Source organism: Pituophis catenifer, unplaced genomic scaffold, assembly GCF_029215685.1.
Source record: "Pituophis catenifer annectens isolate HBS135680 unplaced genomic scaffold, rPitCat1.0.hap2 SCAF_4, whole genome shotgun sequence".
NCBI classification, from domain to species: Eukaryota; Metazoa; Chordata; class Lepidosauria; order Squamata; family Colubridae; genus Pituophis; species Pituophis catenifer.
The window spans coordinates 71307088-71331660 of record NW_027256884.1 but is presented as its reverse complement, the minus strand read 5'-3'; the positions used below and the strand labels follow the sequence as shown (position 1 = coordinate 71331660).

Here is a 24573-nt window from a genome sequence, read left to right as displayed (position 1 = left end):
GCTGTGGCTTTGGGCATCCCGATATAGCTAGCTGATGCCATCGCTGGCTATTGGGGGTGACTTACTGGCCCCCACGGAGAGGGCTCGCAACTTGGGCATCCTCCTGGATGCACGGCTGTGTTTAGAAGAGCATATGACGGCCGTGGCCAGGGGGGCTTTTCATCAGGTTCGCCTGATTCACCAGTTGCGTCCCTTTCTAGATCGGGACTCCTTATGCAGTCACTCAGGCACTCGTCACTTCCCGCCTGGACTACTGCAATGCTCTCTACATGGGGCTTCCCTTGAGGAGCACCCGGAGGCTCCAAGTGGTGCAGAATGCAGCTGGGTGGGGGATTATGGGAGCGATGGGGTGCTCCCATGTGACACCCTCCTGCGTGAGCTGCATTGGCTTCCGGTGGTCTTCTGGGTGTGCTTCAAAGTATTGGTTACCACCTTTAAAGCGCTCCATGGCATAGGGTCTCGGTACTTATGGGACCGCCTTCTGCTGCCGATAGATCTCCCACTGGCCAGTTCGCTCCCACAGAGAGGAACTCCTCAGGGTGCCATCAGCCAGGCAATGTCGGCTGGCGACCCCCAGTCTGTGGCAGCACCTGCTCTCTGGAACGACCTGACCCTGGAGATACGTAGGATACCAGATCTCCGTGCTTTTCGCCGTGCCCTCAAAACTTTTCTATTTCATCAAGCTGGGCTGGCATAATCCCCCCCCCCTTAGATATTTTTAATTGTAAATGGATTTTAGTCGGGAGGTTTTAAATTTTGGGCCAAAATTTGTTTAATTCTTTTAAAATTTTAAATTTTGTATTGGGATGTTTTTTATTCTAGGCTGTGCACCGCCCTGAGTCCAGCAGGAGAAGGGCGGTATAAAAATTTAATAAAATAAATAAATAAAATAAATAATTTCCTTAATCCAATTCTTGTTTTAACAAATTTTCCCCCTTTTTTACCCCCTCCTCCCTAACCCCCCCCTCCCCCTCCCCTCCCCCTGTGACTTCTTCATAATAAAACCCAAATTCATAACAGATTATATAATACTTTACCATCCCCTTACTCCATCCCCATATACTGACCCTTTATTTCTAATAAAATTATCATATCCCCCTTATACTATACATTTCAAAATGACATTCTATAACATTATATAACTCCTAATTTAGCATAATAATAAATCAAATCTTTTATGTATATTAATCTAACATTTCAAAACAACCTTCCGCTATAAAACTATATAATAAATCCTAATTTAACATTTATTCAGTTCATAGTCTACCCATTTCCTTCACCCTCCTCATTATATCTCTTAACTCAAATCTTTTACATATATTCATATCTAAACATAATATCCCTTTTCTTAAACTAAACAATCAATAAACTAACCTGTCTCCACCCACTTTCCTACAAGACTACCATACTTAATAAATCTTAATATCTTTATTCTTCTGCCCACTCCCCTAAAAATTATTCCCTTATGTAAATAAAATCCTCGTAAAAAGACTTTAGGCTTGTAATCCATATAATATCTTCTGTAATGTCATTCAGCTGGATTGTAAACTCCATCACCCATGTTAGGGTAACATCACATCCTAATTCCAACAGTATGTTCGGTATCTTCAATTACCATCTGCCCCCATCAATAGCAAATATCTTCATATTTAAAAAAAACAACAACCACCCGAGTGACTTTATATTTGTATTCCATATAGTGTCTGTAGAGGTGTCTTTTATCCAAATTATTAATTCCAACCACCGTAATAGGGTAACAACCAGATCTTCTGCATGCCCCAATCCCATAACTCTCTTGCCTTGTAACTCAGCATAAACGTAGTATATTTATCAAAGAATCCAAAAAAAAAAAGATAGTTCCAATCCATTCAATTTAAGGCCCTTTTCACATCCCAAAAGTACAGCACTGCAGAGGTCTGTCACTCTCCTCAGGATAAAATAAACCAATACTTTGCCAATTATCTTTTCATATATTCAATCATCTCTTAAATAACTGGCATTACACTGTTGTTTAGTTTAAAAGTTTTTGTTTTTGTGAGACCTGCTTCTTCTTTTCTTGACTTTTTGTGGGTTGGATCTCCATCCTGAATTCCTTTCTGTAAATTGTATATCACCTATTTGGTTTTCATGCTGATCTATAACTTGATCTTGTTGGTTTTGCTTTTGTGGCTTAAATCTTTCTAGTTCTATAAATTGTATATCAACTGATTGATTTCCATGCTGGTTTGTGACTTGATAAGTTGTTACATTAGAATCCGGAACCGCCTCTCTTGTATTAAATAGTCCAGCTGAGACCTCTGAAAGAGAATCCAAAAGCGGCTCATCTGTAGAGACCTCTGTAACTTGTTGTTTCTTCATTACTTCCATCTCCTTCTGCTTTTCTTGAATTTCTATCTCTTGTTGATTTTGCTTTTTAAGGACCTTGTAGTAAAATTCTTCCGCTTTTTCAACAGTATTTAACTGATAACTTTCTCCTTGATATCTCAATATTATACCCACTGGAACATCCCACCTGAATAAAATATTTTGTTTTTTTAGCTCAGTCACCAAGAGTCCAAATTTCTTTCTATCTTTTAACATCTTAGGCGGCAGTTCTTTATATATCCAGATTTTTCTCCCATACAGTTGTGGAGTAGAATTAAAGGATTTTTGCACAATATCATTTCTTATTTCTTTATCTGTAAAATAAATCACCACATCTCTAGGCAGTTGCCTTTGCTTTGCAATCCAAGAATTTACTCTATAGGCCTTGTCAATTTTACAAGATATCTCCTCAGGATGAACCTTTAAAATCCCAGCCAGAACTTGAGCAGATATTTTTCTTAGATCATCTCTGTTATTTTCCTGTTATTTTCCCTCTCATTCTGACTGCAAATTTTGTGAGCCTGTATTGTATCATTACAACTTCTCTTTCAATCCCTTGCTTTATATCTTCTGCATTGTAAGTCTCGTGACCAGCTTCCTTTTTAGACTTTACTTCTAAACTATTGTCTTGAATATTTATCAAATCATTTTCAATTCTTTGTATTTTATTGTCCAAATTATAAATCTTATCATCAACTTCCTCCATTTTAGACTCTAATAATTTGATATTTGTATCCATCTTTATAACAACTTCTGAAAAAGTTTTAAAAATGCTTTATAAGCATCTAAAAAGAGAAATGCCATCTGTTTGTCCGGATAGTGTTCATAAAACTCAAGAGCATTTAATATTACTCTCAGATTATCTCTCAGTAATCTATGTGGTAAGAAACCATTCTGATCTCTATGTATAAACTGATTTTAAAAAACCTGTAGTCTTTTTGCTAGGATGGATGCAAACAATTTATAATCAGCATTAAGCTAGGCTATTGGTCTGTAATTCGTAATAGAGGTCGTATCGGTCCCTTCCTTAGGAAGGAGAGAGATATACGTCTCTTCCCAAGATTCTGGTATTCGTCCATCATTCAACACTTCATTAAAGACATCGTGCAACTGGTTCCCAATCACTTCCCAAATTACCCTATACACCTCTACAGGCAGTCTGTCTGTTCCAGGGGTTTTACCACTCTTCTGTTTTTTCAGACTTTCCTCTATTTCCCCCTCTGAGATATGTCTGTTTAGCATATCTCTTATCTGATCTGGTACCCCTGTTAAGTTCTCTAGGAAACTGAATTGCTTTCGACTGGTATCTTCTCTTTGATACAACTCCTGAAAAAATTCATACGTCATTTCTTTTTTTCCCCCATTACTGGCCACTAAATGGCCCGATTTATCCCTTAACCATTTAATCTTTCTACTTTCTAGTTCCTTTTTCAATCTGCTTGAAAACCATCTTCCCGCTTTATTGGCATGTTCAAAGTAATTTTGCTTTGCTCTCTGAATTTTTTGCACTAACTCAGCTTGGTCCAATAAATTCATATGGTGTCTCACCAATCCTCTTGCTTCTTTCGCTATCTTATCTGTTGGATCCTTTTGTAATCTCGTTTCCCATTTCTCCAATCTGTCTGCCCACTCTAGTCTCTCCTGCTTATCTTCCTTCTATTTTTTAGCCATATATTTAATCACAACCCCTCTCACCACTGCCTTAGCCATGTCCCATATTATTTGTAACGATGTTTCCTCTCATCTATTCTCCTGGAAAAAGAGAGCCAACTCCTGTTTTAACAGCTCCACAAAATCCTTATCCTTGCATAATTCTGCCCTCATCATCCATCTTCCTCTGCTGTGCTCTCCTTTCCAGGCAAGCACTAAAGGGTTGTGATCTGCCCAACCATTCTCTAAAATTTCAACCTCTCGTACCATTTCTACTAATTCCAACGACATCCATATCATATCAATGTGGGACCATGAGTTATGCCTGTGAGAGAAAAAGGTAAACTGTTCCCTTGTTGGATAAAAGTTCCGCCACATATCCTGTAATCCAAATTCTTCCCTTAATTGATTCCAAGTTACCGGCAACGTCTTCCTACCTTTCTTTTTCACCCCCCCTTTCCAGATTTGTAATCCTTCTCCCTATCCATTATAGCATTAAAATCCCCCATAATACAAATGTGTTCGTATTCTAATTCTACCAATATTTTATATATACCCTTTTATAGAACTTCCTTTGATTACTATTAGGAGCGTAAATATCCACCAGCAAAATACGTCTACCATACATTATTACTTCCACCATTAACAATCTTCCCTCTTCATCAGAGTATATCTTTTTCGATTCTATATAATGTCTTGCGACAAAAAAGCCTTCATTACAGCATTGTAGCTATCTATCCCTTGCGTTCTTTCAGGCAAAAACACCAGTTTCACCAGCTCTTCTCTCATGATGTCACCAACAGCATAACACAAAATTACTGCTAGCCTTACATAATTATTTACATCTGTGTTTTCATCCAAGCACATGGAGTAACAGGCTGCCTTTTGTAAGTCAGTGGTGAGCTGCTGACCAATATCACTTGCCATGCGCTGGACTCTATTTTTAACAATATTTCTGCTAAGTGGCATCTCAGAGATGTGTTTAATAATTTTATCCCTGTTTGGGAAATCATGAAAAAGGGAATTACTCCCAGACAACATGGCCGTTTTGATAATATCCCCATCAGAGAGGGGCTTACCATATTTTGCTATGCACAGTGAAATTTGAAAACTGGCAGCTGTCAGATGATTTGTTCTGGAAAGATACAGTAGTTGGAAAAACTAAGAGACTGGGAATGATATTTCCTCAATTTCCCTTCAATAAACTCTTTGTCAGATCCCTATCGTGATACTGCCATTCAAGTGGGGAGGGGACCCTGGATCCTTTTAATCACTTATTACTCTCATCCTGTTTTCCTATGTATCCTGTAATTCCCTAGTTTATAACTTTTACCCTGTCACCTATTCTGCCCTGTGCTTTGATTTACCTTGGGGGATGTACAAGGTGGGAGGGCCATCTGTTTTCTTTCAGTTTGGAAGCCTCACAGAAGAAACGAATCCTTATCTCTTTCTCAGGACAACCGTTTCCACAACATCTTCGCACCTGTGGATTGGCTCATTCAACATCAAACTGAGAGGAGGGGTTTCTAACCCCTTTATCCTAATGGAATTGCCTGGGGGGAACTCAGACTCTGCTTTTTTTTTTTTAAAAAAAAAATGATCTATATGGCGCCCTTCTCCGGAGACTCAGGGCGGTTTACAATGCGTTAAGCAATAGCCTTCATACTTTTTTTTTGTATATTTATACAAAGTCAGCTTATTGCCCCCACAAACTGGGTCCTCAATTTACCTACCTTAGAAAGGATGGAAGGCTGAGTCAACCTTGAGCCTGGTGAGATTCGAACTTACAGTAATTGCAGACAGCTGGTGTTAATCACAATGCTTTCAGTCTGCTGAGCCACCAGGTTTTGCTTTGTCTTGCAATCACTCGCTTTCAATAAAAGGTTCCTTTTATTGAAAGGACAGTACAGTCCTTTCAGTATTGAAAAGTACAGACTCTTTCTTGATTGGGGAGTAGAGGCAGGCCCTTAAACTCTTTTCTTTCAGTTGCACCAAGTTCGGTAACACTTCTGTGGTTGGTGTCAAAGTGCCATCTGAGACTTGATGTGCAACACACAACACTTTCATTACACATAATACATAATGCTTTCCCACTGCATCCAATCACTCCAAATGACTTTGTCCGGGCCTCTTGGAATGATCTTCCACTATCTGTTTTTGCTGCACTCATTCTTGGGTATTCAAGGCTTGGAGTCTACAAAAACAAACACACACACACACACAAAAAGAGGCATCTAATACAAATCTATCCCTGAACCAAAAGTAGCTAACACTATTAGTTAACACTAAAGAAATGGATATTCCCTGACTCAACCAATCTACAGCAGTGATTCTCAGTTGGGGATTCCTTTTTAATTTGCTGACCACCAGTGCCAGTGGGAGTGGGAGAAAGCAATTTCACAGAAGAGGGGATGGAGAGGGCTGTGGGACAGTTTGTCTGGGGAAATTCAGACCCTCTTGGGATCAACCAGGACACCTGCAGCCCTCCCCTGCCTCCTCAGCTGTTGGAGCATGTGTGTGTGTGTGTGGGTGCTTTTCAAGGAGCAACGGGGGGGCTGAGAGCTGGTTTCTGTCCCAAAGTAAGATTTGGTCCAGAACCAATCCCAACATGAAGGTGTTTTATTTGCTCCTTGTACTCCATGTCTTTGCATTTTTATCAGGTAAGAAATTAAATCTTTTTTTTTAAAAAAAAAATATTTTATTTTATTTTATTGAAAAGACAGTGCCATGTCAGGATAACAATACAAATAAAGAAAAGCCAGAGAGAGATCAATGGTAAATCTTAACATGTATGCTAATAATGTTAACAGTAATTTCAACAATACAACAACAACAACAACAACAACAACAACAACAACAACAACAACAACAACAAAAAGAAATAAAGGAAACTTCAACTAAGTTTCTACCTACATTAGCTTATTTACAAATTTTTCCATATTATATTCATAGTTTTATACATCTTTGTTGTACTGACATTCATAAACTTCCCTTTCATTTCTACCTCTTGTCTCTATCCATTCATAAAATTTATTCCATGTCCTGTAATATTTTGAGTTTTCTTTATCTTTAATTTTTAAAGTTAATCTGTCCATTTCAGCACAATCCCAAATTCTCCTAATTACGTCATCATCTGGTGAGGTGTTCACATTTTTTCCCAATATTTAGCATATATAATTCTAGCTGCCATCAATATATGTAACATTAAGTAAATGGTTGCTTTATCATAACTTTCTGACAATATACCTAAGAGGCATGTTTCTGGTTTGAACTCACTATATTGTTCAGTTATCATTTCTAGCCATTTATGGCTTTTCCCCCTTGCTTTCTTACATGTCCACCACATTTGGTAGTATGTTCCTGGAATCTGATTGCATTTCCAACAATTTGCGAAGGAGTTCTTATACATTTTGGCAAATCTTGATGACAGCAAGTGCCACCTGTAAAGGATTTTGTAAAAGTTTTCTTTATATGCCGCAGCCATCGTTAGTTTGTAGTTTCTCTCCCAAATTTTTAACTATTTTTCTAATTCTATGTTGTATCCAAAATTCTTTGCCCAGGCAATCATTGTTTCTTTTTTTTAATTGGTTTTTTATTATGAAACATAGTAATACAATTCAACATTATTCGGTTCCGTGGTGTTAATATATAAATACATGGGAGACGCTCCTGGTAGGCCTGCTTTCAAAGAAACTCTATCAGCTTTTTAGTTTCTTTCTCCCATATATTTCTTTCTCCCACATATTTCCCCTGTGAAATAATTTAAATAATTTAAACAATTCTGAAAATAGAAGATAGCAAAGAAGTGGGAGTGGAAGATAAGCCGCTGTTTGGAAAGGAGTTTGGTTTTTAACTCCGTGGTGCCTCAGCTGAGACCATCATCAAGGCCTACTTTAACTGCGATTGCCAAAGGAGGATAAATTGTTGCGATATTTAATTTTGCTGAGAGATACTGGATCAATTATCTACCAAAAAGGTAAAGAAAAGTAAGAGGCAGAGATCTTACTCTCTCTCCCCAAAATCTATGACAGAGTTTAACTACTTCAAACCTCTTAAACAGTTTAAATTGGACGACTTTATGGAGAGGTGTAATCCAGAACCCCAAACCGAACTTCGAACTTTGTCTCCGTCGACTGTATCATTGGGAGAGGGAGATACAGAAAGGGAGCTTTTTTCCCGGATTTCAGATTTAAATTCGCCTGCTAGAATGGATGATTTTTCAAGGTTTATCCCCTCTCCTACTTCTAGCTGTTTAAGAGAAGTTCCGACATATTCAGACCTCAGAGAGATGGTCTGTACTCAGAGCATGTTAACTGCGTATACAGTAGATTCAATATATGACCTACTGACATCGATCAAAAGAGACATCGAGAGGATCTTTCAATATTTAAATAACCCTCACCCTGCAGCTAAGGAAGGTGAAATTGCACACCTTCCCAATGCGCGGAGAGAGTGGAAGGATTTAAGATCTCAATCCAGACAACAAAGCATTCCAAGTACTGATGTCAACCCTCATCAAGGAAGAAGGTTGTTAAAGAAACAAATTGCTTTAAGGATAAAGAAAATCCCATGCAATAGAGGACGATGGACTTCAAAGGAAAGGATAATTCTCTCACTTGCGCAGCTATTGAAATCTGATCCTTTATTAACAGATCTACTCAGATACGAAAAACTTCCCCAGCATAGCAATTGTGTTCGACTAATACTGCATTTTGACAGCAATACTATTCTGAATGCTGTAATGAAAAGAAAAGGATCCCTGCTCAGATTTGAAGTCATTCCTACAAGAGTCTTCTCGAGTGGGTCTATTAAACCGCTTTTACAAGGACTCAACCAAACATCAAAAATGGTATCTAGGAACCACTTTGCTACCTCCAGGGTCTTTCCTCTAGAATCCGGAGAAACTATGGAGACAGACCAGACCAGGGAGGTCCCATATATGAAGGCAAGTACCGATAAGCCCGAGGATGTTATAATCAGCAAATTTGTCTCCTTGTCTCCAAAGGAGCATACTGAGCATACGTTATTTTTGCTGCTGTCGTTATATGTATAATTAGGTACTTTTTTTTTTTTTTCATATTCTGTTTTCAGGATTCCCAGGAGAAAGATTTTTGGTTCAAAATCGATATTGTCTTCTATTATTTCTGTGATCCATTTCCAAATCATTTTCCAAAATTTTTTCACTTGGGGGCAAGTCCAGCAACAATGGTAGAAAGTGCCTTGATGATGGCCACATTTCCAACAATTGGAACTCATGTTGGGATAGATTTTGGCAATCTTGGCAGGGGCTAAGTGCCACCTGTACAGCATCTTATATTGATTTTCCTTATAAGCTACCGCCCTGGTCATTTTAAGGTTACTCTTCCAAATTGTGTCCCATTCGTTTAAACTTATGTTTTGTCCAATATTTTTAGCCCATGCTATCATCTGATCCTTGACCACCTCTTCTACCATGTCGTATTCCAGCAAGTAATTATACAATTTGGCTAATATTTTGTTCTCAGTTCCCATCCATATCTTATCAAATCCGTTAATGCCTATCTCTATGCCAAACTCTTCCTTGTCCAGGCAATTATTGTTTAACTATCTCTTCCTCCATTTTATAATTCAGTAAATAATTATATATTTTTTAAATCATTTTTTCATCCATCCCCATTAAAATTTTGTCCAATGCTGTTTATTCTTTGTTTATACCCCATAATGTAACATCTTTTTCGTGCCTTGCTTGGATCTGCAAATACAGCCACCAAGATAAGTCCAACCCCTGCTTCTGCAATTGTTGTCTGGATTTAAGATCACCCCTTTCATCTAAAATATCCTTGTAACATACAATTTTTCCCCAATTTATAAGATTTGGATATATTATTGCCTCCATTGAGAGAGAGCCAGACTGGTATTTCCCTATAGTGTTGTAGTTTAATTTTTTTCCCAAATGTTAAGTAATGCATTCCTCACATAATGCCTCTGGAAATATTTGTGCACCATATTTCTGCCACACCAGAGAAAGGTATGCCAGCCCAATTGTAAGTTGTGCCCTTCTAGTAATAATAGTCTTCTGTTATTCAAGTTTACGCAATTTTTTAGCCAGGTGAGAGCTGCAGAAATTAAATTTCTGATGATGTAAAAATAGCTCATAATTCACCTTTCTAAACAGCTAGTATCATGTCTAAAAGCAAGATACTCTTCTCCATCTCTTGTCTAGAGTACCATTTAATCCAGAGCCTTTTAATTCCAGAAGTCCAAGTTTAAAGAATGGACTTCTGGAATTAAAACTCCATTTTTTAGCTAAAACTTAATTCACACCTGTTAGTTTTGCTTTAAACAATATAGCTTTGAGCAGTCTGAACGATTGACAGTGTAAGCCTCCAAAGGTCTGAAAAATATATCATTGATTTTTCTTGGCATTTAAACTAGATATCCAATGTAAAAAACTGCATCAAGGAGGGACTGGAAAGCTAATTCATACTGAACTGTATTGGGTTTTTTGTTGTTATTTGAATAAAATGAAAAGAAATCCACTATTTGTACCTAGTGTGGAAAAAGAGATGAAATGGGCCATTCTCAACACATACATTCTCTACACTTAAAATGTCTAGATATTTCATCTCTTTTTCCACAATTCTGTTTCTAGATCAGAAAAATTAGTTTTTCCCATGTACCTGCGGGTGCAGCGCCCTGAGCGAGCTGCTGCATTGTTAAAAGCCACTGGGCAGTACGAAAGCAGGCAGGTGAGCAAGGGGTGCCAGCTCCTCCTCCTCGTGCCAACCTTATGCTCTGGGCAGCGTACAGCCAGCCAGCGATGCCTGCCCTCCCCTTGCGACAGCCCACGTGGATCCCAAGCAGCACAGCTTTGGGGCCTTTCCTGGTGGCAGTGTTGTTAAAAGCCACCGGGCGGTGCAGAGGCAGGTAAGCTGGTGCAGGGGAGCGACTGGTGGCAGCGCTCCTGGCTGGCAAGGGGGCGGATGTCCCGGGCTGCATGCAGACACTGACGGCAAGCAAGTGGGAGAGGAGCAGGAGCAGGTGGGCCTGGGCTACGTAGTCCGGGTGAGTGATGACAATAAGCAAGCGAGGGGATGTGTCACACAGTCACACAGACAGCAACTTTCCCAAAATTAGGCAGGCGACGCAGTCAAGCAACCGAGGAGCAGGAGCAGTTGGGCCTGGCCGCATGGTCTGGGCAAACGGCGATGGCAAGCAAGTGAGGAGTGGGTGCAGGCAAGGAACCAGAGAGCAGTCAAAGAACAGTTGGGTGGCGGGTGTGGCTCTGGTGAACAGCCAACGCGGGCAAGGTAAGATAAAGAGGGGTGAGGCAGGGTCAGCCAGTGGTGCAATCAGCCAATTCAATGAACTGGGCAAAAAGTTAAACGGTTCATCCATTTTTTTGCAAATGGGATGGGGGAGGGCAGTGTGATCTATACATGAAGTCTGCTGTCAGCCAGAAAGCAACTTGGCATGGTGAAGGCACATGTGCCCACAGAGAGGGCTCTGCACACCACCTCTGGCACATGTGTCACAGATTTTTGCCATCACGGGAGTAGAATAAGAGTTGTTATATTATTAATCTAATTTCAGGAAAAATCTAAAAATACTGCCAATAAATAAAAATTTCATTAATTATTCCAGATTGAGATGTCTGCAGAGGGAAGCCAATGAAACTCAAGATAGCAGTCACCACTAACTTTTTTGACCTTCCACAATGGGCACCCATTTCCACAACTGAAAAGCTGCTCTAACTGTTGTGAACGTATTCTTTATTATACTTAAAAGCTCTCCCTATTACACAAATGCAGAATCACATTCATTCATTTTGAACTCTCAAAAGAAAGGACAAATGAATCACTTGCTTTACCTGCCCTCCGTTGGTTATAGTAAAAATCCTGGTGGTTCCTCCACAAAGCTTCACATACCACAGGAACCAGAGAGCAGAGACTTCATGTGTCTCTGACGTGACATTGATGTTGACAAAGCTTGCAGCGAAGTCCCTGGCAGCTCTGTATACAATCCAAAGGCAGGCACAACATATTAATTTTATCTTGTTAAGAAATGAAATAAAATGAAAAACCATTTTAAGAGTGCATTTCCTTAGTTTGACAAGGCGAGATATGTTACATAAATGACAGTTTCCGTTACACACTACTTGTGCACTGTCTAACTGTGTAATGGGTGTTTCACAGTATATTGCTGTTACTATATCCCGAGATGCTCCCATTTTGCTAAATGTAGAAGGATTCATGATTCAATGCTTGGGGACACTTAAATTACAGCAGCACAAGACATCATGCAGGAGTAGGTGATATCCCAAGCTCATTCTCCTCTTGAGCAACTGGTTTGTGTAGTAGCAAGAACCCAGAAACAATGGATTCTGCATATACTGTATATTCAATAGCTGCAGTATGCAATGCTCTTTGCTTTGGGGAACATTCTATTTTATATTATTACCAAATAATTATTCTTCTTTTTTCCAAGTGGAGCCTTATAAAGCTTATCATGAATATCATTAGTAGGTGAAAACAATTATTGGCTTCTTCTTGGATGGGTAGAAGAATGCTAGTAAGAAATCTACCATCTTCCTTGCTGAGAGTGCCTCTATTGGAATAGTGTGATATTTATTCTAGCACCACCCTCTTCTTGGTCTTAATGACTTTTTGAACATGGCATGCTGTTCAAAGGTCAATTTACACCTTACACCTTTAGCTTACAGTTTACACCTCCACTGAAAGTTCAATAACTTGATTTAGACCAATCCTCCAAATTTGATTATGATTATAATTTTCCATTTCCATTCTATTTTGCTCCATGTTTAATCAGGTTGCAAACTGAAAAAGTGATAGCAGCTAATGGTTCCTGACTTTTTAATAAAAATGTGTGAATATATTCGGATATTATGGGAAATGCAGCTTTTTATTTCTACTTTGAGTCAGCTTCAAAGTCCTCAAGACTACAGATCTGGAGAAGCCTTATTATTACAAAGGCCCTAAGGAGTTCAACACCCTATATCAAGGTGTGAATAATTATTAGGCAGCTTCTTTTCCTCAGGCAAAATGGGCTAAAAAGGAGATTTAACTGACTCTGAAAAGTCAAAAATTGTAAAAAGTCTTTTAGAGGGATGGAGCACTCTTGAAATTGCTAAGATATTGGGGCATGATCACAGAATCATCAAATGTTTTGTTGCAAATAGTCAACAGGTTTGCAGGAAACGTGTTGAGAAAAAAAAATGCACCTTAACTGCCAAAGATGTGAGAAGAATTAAACATGAAGTTACCAGAAATCCATTATCCTCCACTGCTGTCATATTTTAGAACTGCAACCTACCTGGAGTGCCCAGAAGTACAAGGTGTTCAGTGTTCAGAGACATGGCCAAAGTAAGGAAGGCTGAAATCCGACCACCAGTGAACAAGACACATAAGTTGAAACGGCAAGACTGGACCAAGAAATATCTGAAGACAGATTTTTCAAAGGTTTTATGGATGATGAGATGAGATTGACTATTGACGGACCAAATGATGGGACCATGGGTGGATCAGTAACGGGCACAGAGCTCCACTTCGACTCATGCGCTAGCAAGGTGGGGTACTTGTATGGGCTGATATTATGAAAGATGAGCTAGTTGGACCATTTTTGGTTGAAGATGGACTCAAAATCAATTATTTGATTTTGATTTCGGTTTAACTCCTAAACCTACTGCCAGTTTTTAGAAGACACTTCAAGCAGTGGTATAGAAAAAAGTCTGCATCTTTTAAGAAGACCATGATTTTTATGCACGGCAATGTTCCATTGCATGCATTGAAGTACTCCACTGTATGGCTAAGCTAGTAAAGGTCTTAAAGATGAAAGAATAATGACACGGCCTCCTTCCTCACCCGACCTAAACCCTATTGAGAACTTGTGGGCTCTTCTTAAACGGGAGATTTATGGTGAAGGAAAACCTCTTTGAACAGTGTCTGGGAGGCTGAAACTCAGTAGCTAACTAGATATATAGAAAATCCAATCTATTTTATTGAATAAAGTTATATTATAAATTAGTAAGGGTTGTTTCATTAATCAGGAGTTTTCTTTCTTTCGTCAATGGAAGACCAATGCAGTTACAATGTTATCATCATTTAAGTTTGTATATGCTCTAACATTCTAACATATGATTGGAGATACGATTGTAATACAATTGGTTATCTCCCACTTGAGAAAAAAGAAAATATAGAAAAACCAGTGAAGCATGTTGTATGCATGACATGCAGAAAGCTAGAAAATGGGCATATAGTAGTAAGATTATAACTGAAGATGAATCACTTACTTTGTCCAACAATGTTTGTCAATGAACTGTTTCATTGAAATTTTGTCCAACTCTTTAGCATGTGGTGCATCCCATGGTGCTTCAGCAGGAATCTAAAAACAAACCAAGTGTTGCAAATATGCAGAGTTTATTTGCTGATTTTCTTTTCATGAATCAATAGCCTCAATCCATTGTCCTTGCAATATGGTCATAAAAAGAAACAAGCCCAATCGTGTTGCAAAGTTAAATCACCTATCTCTGCTTTTTTTTTAACAGGGAGAGAGAGAATATTGCATATGAAATGAATGAAATTGTAACACAACAGTTTTTTTTTAAAAAAGGCACAATCATATCTTCAAGCTAATCCACCCTTGTAAGCAACTTGTTCATGAATTGCAAGTGACATCAGGACTTCAACCCACTAATTGGGACCATATAATTCTCTGTCCAATAATGAATAAAAAGTTTTTAGCAAAAAGAAAGCATGGAAAATGTATTTTCATTGTCCATCAATATTCCTGAAATAAATATGTACTGCAATAAGATTTGTACATTCAAAAATATTAAACCTTGTCACAAAGCCCTATATTCAATTACTTCTTCTAGAACATAATAACTTTAAGACATTGCAAAACCTATATTTATTGAAGCATATTTTCCTTGCAACTGTAGTGATTTTCTCATTTGTTTTCTGTACAAAATAATTGGTCCAATGCATCTGAAATATGCTTTATTGATTGAGCTATAATCTAAGATGTACTGAAGATGTTTGATAGTGATACTAAAACAGTTTCCATAGTTTAGACAAAATAGCGATATCTAATTTTTTTTTCACTCAGTTTTTAAAGTGTGTATATCAGAATTAATAATGACAGTTATTTAGAAAGACACTTTTTTTGTCTTGGAAGATTTAAGAATAATTTAAGAATAAGAATAATTTTATTTCTATACCGCCCTTCTCCCGAAGGACTCAGGGCAGTGTACAGCCTATTAAAACAGAAGACAACATCAGTTAAAATAGTTTAAAATTATTAAATGAATTCGGCTCAAATTTAAAATTTAGTGATCATGCTCTTTGAAGCTAAAAATCCATTTAATTGGTTAAATTTATATCCAACCAAGGATCTTGCTGTGATCAATACAAATAATTGATATGTCCAATGAAGATAAATGTTTTGGAATATATTACAAGGCTATATACGCAAGCAAATGCATCTATATTTAATACAAAGTATATTTTTGTGTTGATTACAAAAATCACCTATAGCTGAATTTTTTTGTTATTTTATAAATACAGATGGTCCTTGGTTACTTGGTCAGCCTCAGTCAGTGACCATTAGAAGTTGAATGGAACTGAAAAAATAACTTCACGCGCCCATATCTATGAAGCAGCATCTCTCAGCCATGGGATTGCCATCACAGTCAGTTTTTCCTGTGCCTTACTTGTTTTTCTTTCCGCTCCCTCCCTTGCAGGGTGCAGGAGGGGATTACAAGAGAATCAGCAGACACACAATGGGAAACATACATCAAAAGCAATTACTCCAGGCTTTTTGCATCCTGTGCTTATGGCTGCTGGCCCCAGCACATTGCTTTCAATGCACATTCCTCACTGTGTGCTTTCTTACTCTCTTGAAATCCCTTTTACAGAATAACAGAGTTGGAAGGGACCTTGAAAGTCATCTAGTTCAACCCCCTGCTCAACAGGAGACCCTATACCATTTCTGACAAGTGGCAGTCCAGTCTCTTCTTGAAAGCTTCCAGTGATGAAGCACCCACAATTTCTGAAGGCAAGCTGTTCCATTGGTTGATTGTTCTCACTGTCAGAAAGTTCTCTTCATTTCTAGGTTGAATCTCTCCTTGATCAATTTCCATCCATTGTTCCTTGTGTGGCCTTCAGGTGCTTTGGAAAATAGGCTGACCTCCTCCTCTCTGTGGCAGCCCCTCAAATACTGGAACACTGCTCTCATGTCATCCCTGGTCCTTCTTTTCACTAAACTAGCCATGCCCAGTTTTTGCAACCATTCTTCATGTTTTAGCCTCCAGTCCTCTAATCATCTTTGTTGCTCTTCTCTGCACTCTTTCTAGAGGAGGGGTGTCAAACTCAATTTCATTGGGGGCCACATCAGGGTTGTGCCTGACCTTAGAGGGCCCGGGGGAGGCATGGCTGGGGTGGGCATGGCATCGTGGGTGTGGCTGAGAGTAGACATGGCATGGCAGGCATGACACAGGACTCGTGTAGTAGGCACCTGTGGTGGCCAAGTGCTAAAGCAGGACTTATCTGAGACCCTCCTTCACTCTCATTATAATCTCTTTCCTTCTTTCCTTCCTTTTCTTCGTTTTCCTTCCCTCTTCATTCTCCTTTCTTCTTCCTTCCCCTCTTTCCTTATTTTTCCTTCCTTACTCTCTTCCCATCTTTTTCTTTTCTCTTTCCCTTTCTCCTTTCCTGTCCCTTCTTGGATGCTCAAATGCAAAACGGGAAACATTTCTCCTTTTGTTTTTCTGTTAGTTTGTTTTGATAGCCCTCTGCCAGCGAAAACAGAGTGCACACACTTACCCCCCGAGCTCCATTTTCTCTGGCAGAGGGCTTCAGAAGGCCATCACAGCTGAAAATGGGGCGTGGGGGGCTGCACACACCCCCAGGCTCCATTTTCACTGGCAGAGGCACAGCGGGCTGATCCTTTGTTGTTTCCAGATCTAAGCATCCCGTGGGCCAGATCCGGCCCACGGGCCTTGAGTTTGACAATCCTGTTCTAGAGTCTCAAAATGAATTTCATTTTGTTAGATAGCATCCAGGTACAAGTCTGCCAAGATCCACCTGGATTTTGAGCCTATCATCTAGGGTGTTGGCTATTCCTACCAGCTCAGTACCATCTGCAAATTTGATGAGTTCCCCTTCTACTCCCTCATCTAAATCATTTCTGAAGATATTGAAGAGTACTGGGCCTAAGACAGAACCTTATGGTACTCCACTGCTTACTTCCCTCCATGTAGACATAGTATCATTAAGGAGTACCATACTTGTTGAGTATAGTTTGTCAGCCAGTTACAAATTCATCTGGTGATGATGCTAATCTATCCCACTTTTTTCTAGCTCACCAAGAAGTATGTTGTGGTCCACTTTGTTGAATACCTTCCTGAAGTCTAAGTAAACTATGTCTACAGCATTTCTCTGGTCTACTAATTTAGTCACTTTGTCAAAGAATGGAATAAAATTGGTTTGGTATGATCTGTTTTTAACAAACCAGTGCTGACTTCTAGTTAATACTTTATCTCCTGTCCAATGATTGTAAATTCAAACAAACTCCATTCTTATTAATTATCCCAGTTCCAGGATGAGCATTCCAAAGGATGGGTGAGTGGTTAAGAGCCAAACAAAGTTGGAAGGTGTGAAACTGATTAATCTTGTCAGTTTTGAACTGGCTATCACAGTGCCACAGAGATGAGCATTTCAAAGGGCCAGGGGATGGGGGAAAGGGAAGCATAATCAGGGTCATGTAATTTCTCACTTAGTAACCAATCTGCTTAGTGATGGAGTTGCTGGTCCCAATTGTGGTTACTAAATGATGACCACCTGTATAATCATTTAATAATCTTCCTATTTAAAAAGTAGAAGAATGGAGGTGCTATATCTTACAGAGAAGGAAGGACTAATGTAAATAATTCCTCTATAAAACTGTATGGGACATTGTAATATGTCCGTTAAACAAAACCTTTTCACTATAAAATTGGAGATTTTAATATCTGCACTAAAGGTAAGTAAAAATATTTCTGCTTCTTGAATACTTTTTGTCAGTGATATAAACATTTTCCTTGTAAGCTTTGATGAAACAATGCAAATTTTTATTTATTGTTTCAGTCAGTTGCATACATATTCATTATTCCCAGCATACCTCTTTTCCCAGTCTATCCATTGTTCTCCAGAAATTGATGTAATCTAGATATATGAAAGGGTTCCATGTGGAAGGAAAGATATCATACATTGAATAGGAATTTCCCTAAAACAGAAAAAATTAACAAGATATAACTGAATTGTTGATTCTTTCCTCTCATATTAGTCTTAAGTTTCCATATGTAATAATTAATTTGTAATTATAGTAATTGCAGTCAAATGTCTATTAGAAATACATTCATCAGGGTTTTATATGCAAATCTAGAAATGAATCTAACACATACAGTAGTTACTAAAAAAATGAAAAAATGAAATGCAGATCTTGACTTCTTCATTACCTTTCTTTTCCAAATTTAGAAATGCAAATATAAACTAAAGTGCAAAGTAAAATTTCAACATTAACTTCACATTTTCTTTTACTGCTGTCCTTTTAATTCATTAAATTATAATTTACTTTTATCTGTATTGGAGAGAAAGACATACATTGAAAAAAGAGCATTGAACCCTCATACAGTTGTTATAGGAATTAAAATAAGTGTGGCCCCTTGAATGTTACCATTGCTTCAGAAAAATCAGTGCATTAATTTAATTGGCTATAAATACATGTCTGATCATAAAGCAAAATTCTATGATTACATGTTTCATTTCTATCTATAATCTATAATCTCTCTCTCTCTCTCTCTCTCTCTCTCTCTCTCTCTATCTATCTATCTATCTAGATGAAACATGAATCATGTAATCATAGCATTTTGCTTTATGATCAGACATGTATTTACATTACAGATAATGCAGTTCATCACTTCCACCCTCCAATTACTAGGGAATTGGAGGGCAGAGACATCCTACACTTGCTGTTGAGTAGAAAGGAGCAAAGGAGTAGACAGATATACAAATGACTTGAGACAGAATTGCTGAAAAGCAAAACAGAGTTCTCTTTGAGGATTAGCTTGTTGCACAAGACAAGGTGCTTTTCTGATGTAGATTTTGTAAATTTTGTAAAACCTAAGCAGTATTTTTCTTTCTATTTTTCTCTCTATACTTTCCAGTTAAACTCTCTTTATCTCCATCTATTTTTCCTCTATTCTTCTTTTCTTTTTTCCTTCCTTCCTTCCTTCCTTCCTTCCTTCCTTCCTTCCTTCCTTCCTTCCTTCCTTTCCTTCCTTCTTCTTTGAAACAAAGACTGTGCTGGAAGTGCTTCTCTCATGTGTTAAAAATCCTTTAAAGAATGGTCTATACCACACTGGAAAATAATACGACAAGCCATTCCAGCATCCTTATGACATAAAAATTCAGAAACAAATATACTAACCAGGGAAGCCAACAAATATTACATAAACTATGACAAAAGTCAATTTCCCTTTGCTATATGTCTTCAGATTTTTTTATAGTGTTAAAGAACTGAATGTCTAGCATTTTATAGATTCTCATTCAATTCATGTTGTTCATATATGAACACTTTTCTTCTGAGTCAAATGCAACTGCAAGCAAGAATTAGAAATTCATCAAACTTCACTCATAACATCAATTTAGCCTAGCCTTTTCCAAATCAATGCTTTCCAGAAATGTTGGAGTATACTCTCATCATGATGAAAGTTATAATCCAACAGATCTATCATAACTATATAAGTGTATTACCAAAATAAATAAGGGTCCACTTATTCTAAAGAGATAAAGATTATTGGTATAACCTTCATACAGGCTTTAATCCAAAGAAGCTTGGTCACTTCTGGAGTGTCAAATGAATTTCTTCGCGGGCCGGATCAGCATTGTAGTTCTCCTCCACGGGATGGGGTGGGGAGATGGGACAGACACCTCCTGCAGCATCCTGCCAGCCAAAATGGGGCAGGGGGCCTCACACAGCCCTCCCATGCCACATTTTGGTCAGCAGAGTGCTGCAGGAGGCTGTCCAGGCCAAAAACGAGATGCTGAGGGCCTCATGTGGCCCCCCCCCCGCACCCCATTTTGGCTGCCAGAGGCACTGCGGGCCAGTCCTTTGCTATTTTCAGGCCATCCCCATGGGCCAGATTTAAGCACCCCACGGGCCGGATTCAGCGCACGGGCCTTGAATTTGACACCCCTGCTTTAAGATGTTCATCCAGCTAAAATAAGCAGCAACCAATAACACAAACAAGTCTGCTGATTATATTTTAGATCATAATCAATTTAAACAATGGTGTTATCTATCATATTACTGTATCTGGCCTGCAAAAATCTGGAAGAATTTTCTGTATCTCTCCAATGTCATCAAGTGGTCTTCTAGATTTTTAAAGCCTGGATACAAGAGCTGCAATTTATCCCCCCTTTCTTTTTCTACTCACAAATAAATCTATGAGTCCCAGTCTATAGTGGGACGATGTATACAGGATGTCTTAAACTCTGATTATGGTTGCTGTTGAGGACATTAATCATGCAACGGAAATCCAGAACCACAACTATTAAAATATAAAGTTTTATAAGAAATGGTATATATTTTAACATAATTTTTTTTGTTAAAACATCCGTGAAACCATATCACATGGTTTATTATCATTCTGTATCACACAAAGCTAAATACAGCATGCAATTGGAATAAATAAAGTCCAGCCTAAGACCTAAATCCCTCACAACATAATCCACTCAGTTATGTACTGTATGTTTCCAGAAGTAATCAGAGCAAATGTGATTCTCACCCTTGTATGTAGGAGGGTAGCCTCACGTACATTGACTTTGTAAGTTTCTATGCCAAGTTCTTTAGCCAGTCGCAGAATCCGATTCTGTGTAGGTCCCACATAGGATCCACCAACATCGACATACTTCACTTGCTGGTTCTGCCAAAACAAGAAAAATCATCAGAAATAATAATAGATGTTCCAATCACAGAACAAAAATGCTCAGTCAGGGTTCCGACCGATGCCCTAATTAAATCATGAGCCTCAAGCCAAGTTTCAAAAGAAATCCAGTTATTTATTAGGAGCTTCATGTCGGCATGGACCAAGTGAAGCCAACTCTGACCTCACTTAATTCACACCCCGGCTCTGACCCTATTTCCCCCTTTCCCCTAAGGTGTGTGATCAATCACATTATCCAACAAAGCATTTTCACAGGTTGTAGAGGTCCCTCCCTCCGGCCACTGTGGGTCTGCGTGGAGATGATCCTGAAATGGTTGGCTGGAATGCGCTTTGTTTTGACTGAAGTGCAAGTTCCCCAATGCAGCTGCGATGTTCGATTCCCCATCCCACTGTCTATGGCAACTTGAGAGCAGGTCAAGAATGCTTTGCGAGTTGCAAACTGACACGTTCATTATAAAAAGATGGCTGAAATTTACATTGGAGTCTTCAAGGTATGGCCTATGTTCTATATTATTAAATTAACTTAAACACACAGTTAAATGCCCCTCAGTTCTGCTGTTCCACCTCATTGTGGTGGGCATGTTCCATGGAAGGAGTAGTGAAGACCATTCGGAATGTATGACAAGAGTATATGTTCTCAGCAGGGTCACCCAAGGCACGGAGGACACTCCAGTTGCCCACCCAAAGTAAGTAAGGACCTATATAGGGCAGCAGGTTTTTTTTTTAAAACATATGGCACGTATTAGCCAGGGATCACTGAAGCGGCTGGCTGCCTCTGTGAAATAATTTTTTTCAGGTGGTGTTACCTTACCTGAGGGATGCCTGAATGTCAGTAGGGCAGCAGTGATATAGGAAATGCTAGGGGCAGACAATTACGTAGTGACAATGGCACCAATTCATACTGTATGGGATAAGACAATGGTAAAACACTCCCGTATTTTTACTGAGCAAATCACATAGATGGAAAATATAAAATGCTTGACAATATTGTGCCAGATAATGGGCCGCTCAGCTCAGATGGTACTCACTATGCTACTGTGAAATTTCTGAGGATCTTTCAGAGTACTAATGGTGTTTATGGCATGGCTAGATTAAAGCCCTTGGGACGATGAGTTGCTCAAGTTGCAATACAGAACTACAGTCCAGGGAGTCCTCGCTTGACAGTAGTAACTTAAGTCACCAAGTGTGGCTGTGCCAATTTAAAATTGCAGTTCCAACAGTCCCAGTTAGCATGGTTAGGAGATTAGCATCTCTTTCCAAAATGTTGCAGACTAAAAATTACAAAACTTAATGATTGGTATTTTAACATTTGTTTAAAAAATTACTTACTCTAATGGTGAAAGTCCTTCCCCCAACTCTGTCACGAGCTTCTAAAACCACCACACTAAGTCCAGATTCAAACAACAATTTAGCTGCTGACATGCCTAAAATAAAGATGAATTCATTTTAATTATTTGTTTTACTGTCAAGATTATCAACTGAAATATTTATTAGCAGATAAGCAGCGCTTTCAAATTAACATCCAATCTACAGTAAGCTGAATACATAACAATGTGTTCCTTATACATTTCAATTTTTTAATCTTTTCAACAGAAGTATTTTTACTCTGTTTTTAAAGACAGGTAGTCCTTGTATGGTGAAAATTGGAACTGGCAAATTAATTGTTAAGCAAAACAGTTGCTAAGTGAAAGATTACAATTTTAAATTTTATTTCAGCTTTCCTACACTTTACAGATTGCAAAGATCATAAATGCAAGGATTTTTCACAAGCTTATTTTTTCATCTGGGTTGTAACTGAATGGTTACTAAATGAATCCGTCGACTACCTGTGCGGTGCATTAAATCTGCATACATGTGAACTTTTTATTAATATATGCATTTATTTAATCACTAGATCTACTATAGGCAATTTTCAGGCATTAAAATAACAATAAAATATATTTTATTTTAACAACAAAATTTTGATAACCAAAATCAAATTATTATATATATACAATTATACACACATACACACAGAGAGAAATACACACAAATCCCTCTGAATCTCCAGTCAGTCCCCAAGAAAAAAGCCAAATTCTAAATACTGTATTTTTCAGAGTATAAGACGCACCTTTTCCCCCCTAAAAGGAGGTGAAAATTTAGGTGCATCTTATACACCGAATGTAGCTCTGCCCATCTGGCCCCCACCCTTTGGCCTCTGCCTTGCAGCAGTTACCTCCTTGCAAGCAAACAGCAAGAAAAAACAGCTCCTTTCAGCTTCAGCACAGCCTAATTAGCACAAGTTGATTGGATCGGCCTCCCAACTCTCAGCTGATTTGCTCTCAGCTGTTTTGCGCAGGGCTCTGCTGCTTGCTGCAAAGCGATAAATTGCTGGAGCAGATTTTTTTTCCTTGTGCTAATCAAACTTTGCTGAAAATGAAAATGAAAGTAAAGCAGGCTGTTTGCTGCAAAATTGCTCAAAGGCAGAGGCAGATCTCTTTTTCTTGTTTTCCTCACCAAAAAAGGTAGGTGTGTCTTATACTCCGGTCGTCTTATACTCCGAAAAATACGGTAAGTATCAGGAAAAAAATCAATAGTTGAGTGAATTCTGACAATTAATTCAAAGCAATAATTTTGGAGGCAAGAGAGGTATCCCTTCCAGAATGCCTGATCAAATTTGAAGTCATGTTATCTGTGATCAAGTTCTCAAGGTTATTCTATACTAATGACTGAGCAAATTATTTGGATGGTTTGAGCAAATTATTATCAGTGTAAGAGGTAAGATCCATGCTGAATGAACTAGTTTCTACTATAGAATACAGACATTTTAAAAATTAGCAGGTAATTTGTATTCAGTACTACTTACATCCACAAATATTCAGTTTGTGTTCCACTACAACTGGAAGTTCCTTTTCACATGTACAATTTCTAAGTCAAATATCCTCATCCTATACTTCTCCATTTGATTATATTTGGATATTTTATTAAATTCTTCCATTTCAATTGCATCTTAACGCATCGTAAGCCGCCCTGAGTCTCCGGAGAAGGGCGGCATATAAATCAAATTAAAAAAAAAAATCAGAATGAAAAGATGCAATTGAAATGGAAGAATTTAATAAAATATCCAAATATAATCAAGCCTTATCTTTTTAGTACTCCTAGGCCACAACTGCTGCTTAATATGTTACTTTGTACTTCTTGATTATCACAAAGCACAGTAAATTACAGTACAAGCTGCCTATATTAATGTATCTGTTACATTAAATGTTTACCAAAGCCATGCACAAATTTGCTGTGATTTGCTTACACTGCTTCACTAATGGAAAACCTAATTACTTCTGTGTTCCACTGAGAAATGACATTTGGCAATAGCTCTCAGTTCTCATTAGTCAAATAGAAATCTCTGTGCAGAGAAGTTAATGCAGAGCTGCCAAAATAAACCAGATAACATTTCTTCTATACCCTCAGGGATAAATGTTCCAGCCCATGATTTCCTTTCCCAATATACAGTTGACTTTTAATGATATTTTGTTAACAACAAGAAATAGCAACTGAAGTGTACTTTTAGGGTTTTTCCCCAATATTTCTTCAAACAT

At 38.3% G+C, this 24573-nt stretch overlaps 1 protein-coding gene across 2 annotated transcripts in view; it reads right to left on the bottom strand.

The window, feature by feature from the left end:
* Positions 1 to 24573, bottom strand: part of LOC139316630 (amine oxidase [flavin-containing] A-like) — a 50968-nt gene that overhangs the window by 14349 nt on the left and 12046 nt on the right. For both annotated transcript variants that reach the window (XM_070943453.1, XM_070943454.1), the window contains 5 exons: positions 22328 to 22422; positions 20840 to 20977; positions 18172 to 18276; positions 14303 to 14394; positions 11864 to 12005 (listed from right to left, as the gene is read on the bottom strand). In XM_070943453.1, coding sequence (XP_070799554.1) covers positions 11864 to 12005; positions 14303 to 14394; positions 18172 to 18276; positions 20840 to 20977; positions 22328 to 22422 — 572 coding nt within the window. The remainder of the gene's footprint in view (positions 1 to 11863; positions 12006 to 14302; positions 14395 to 18171; positions 18277 to 20839; positions 20978 to 22327; positions 22423 to 24573) is intronic.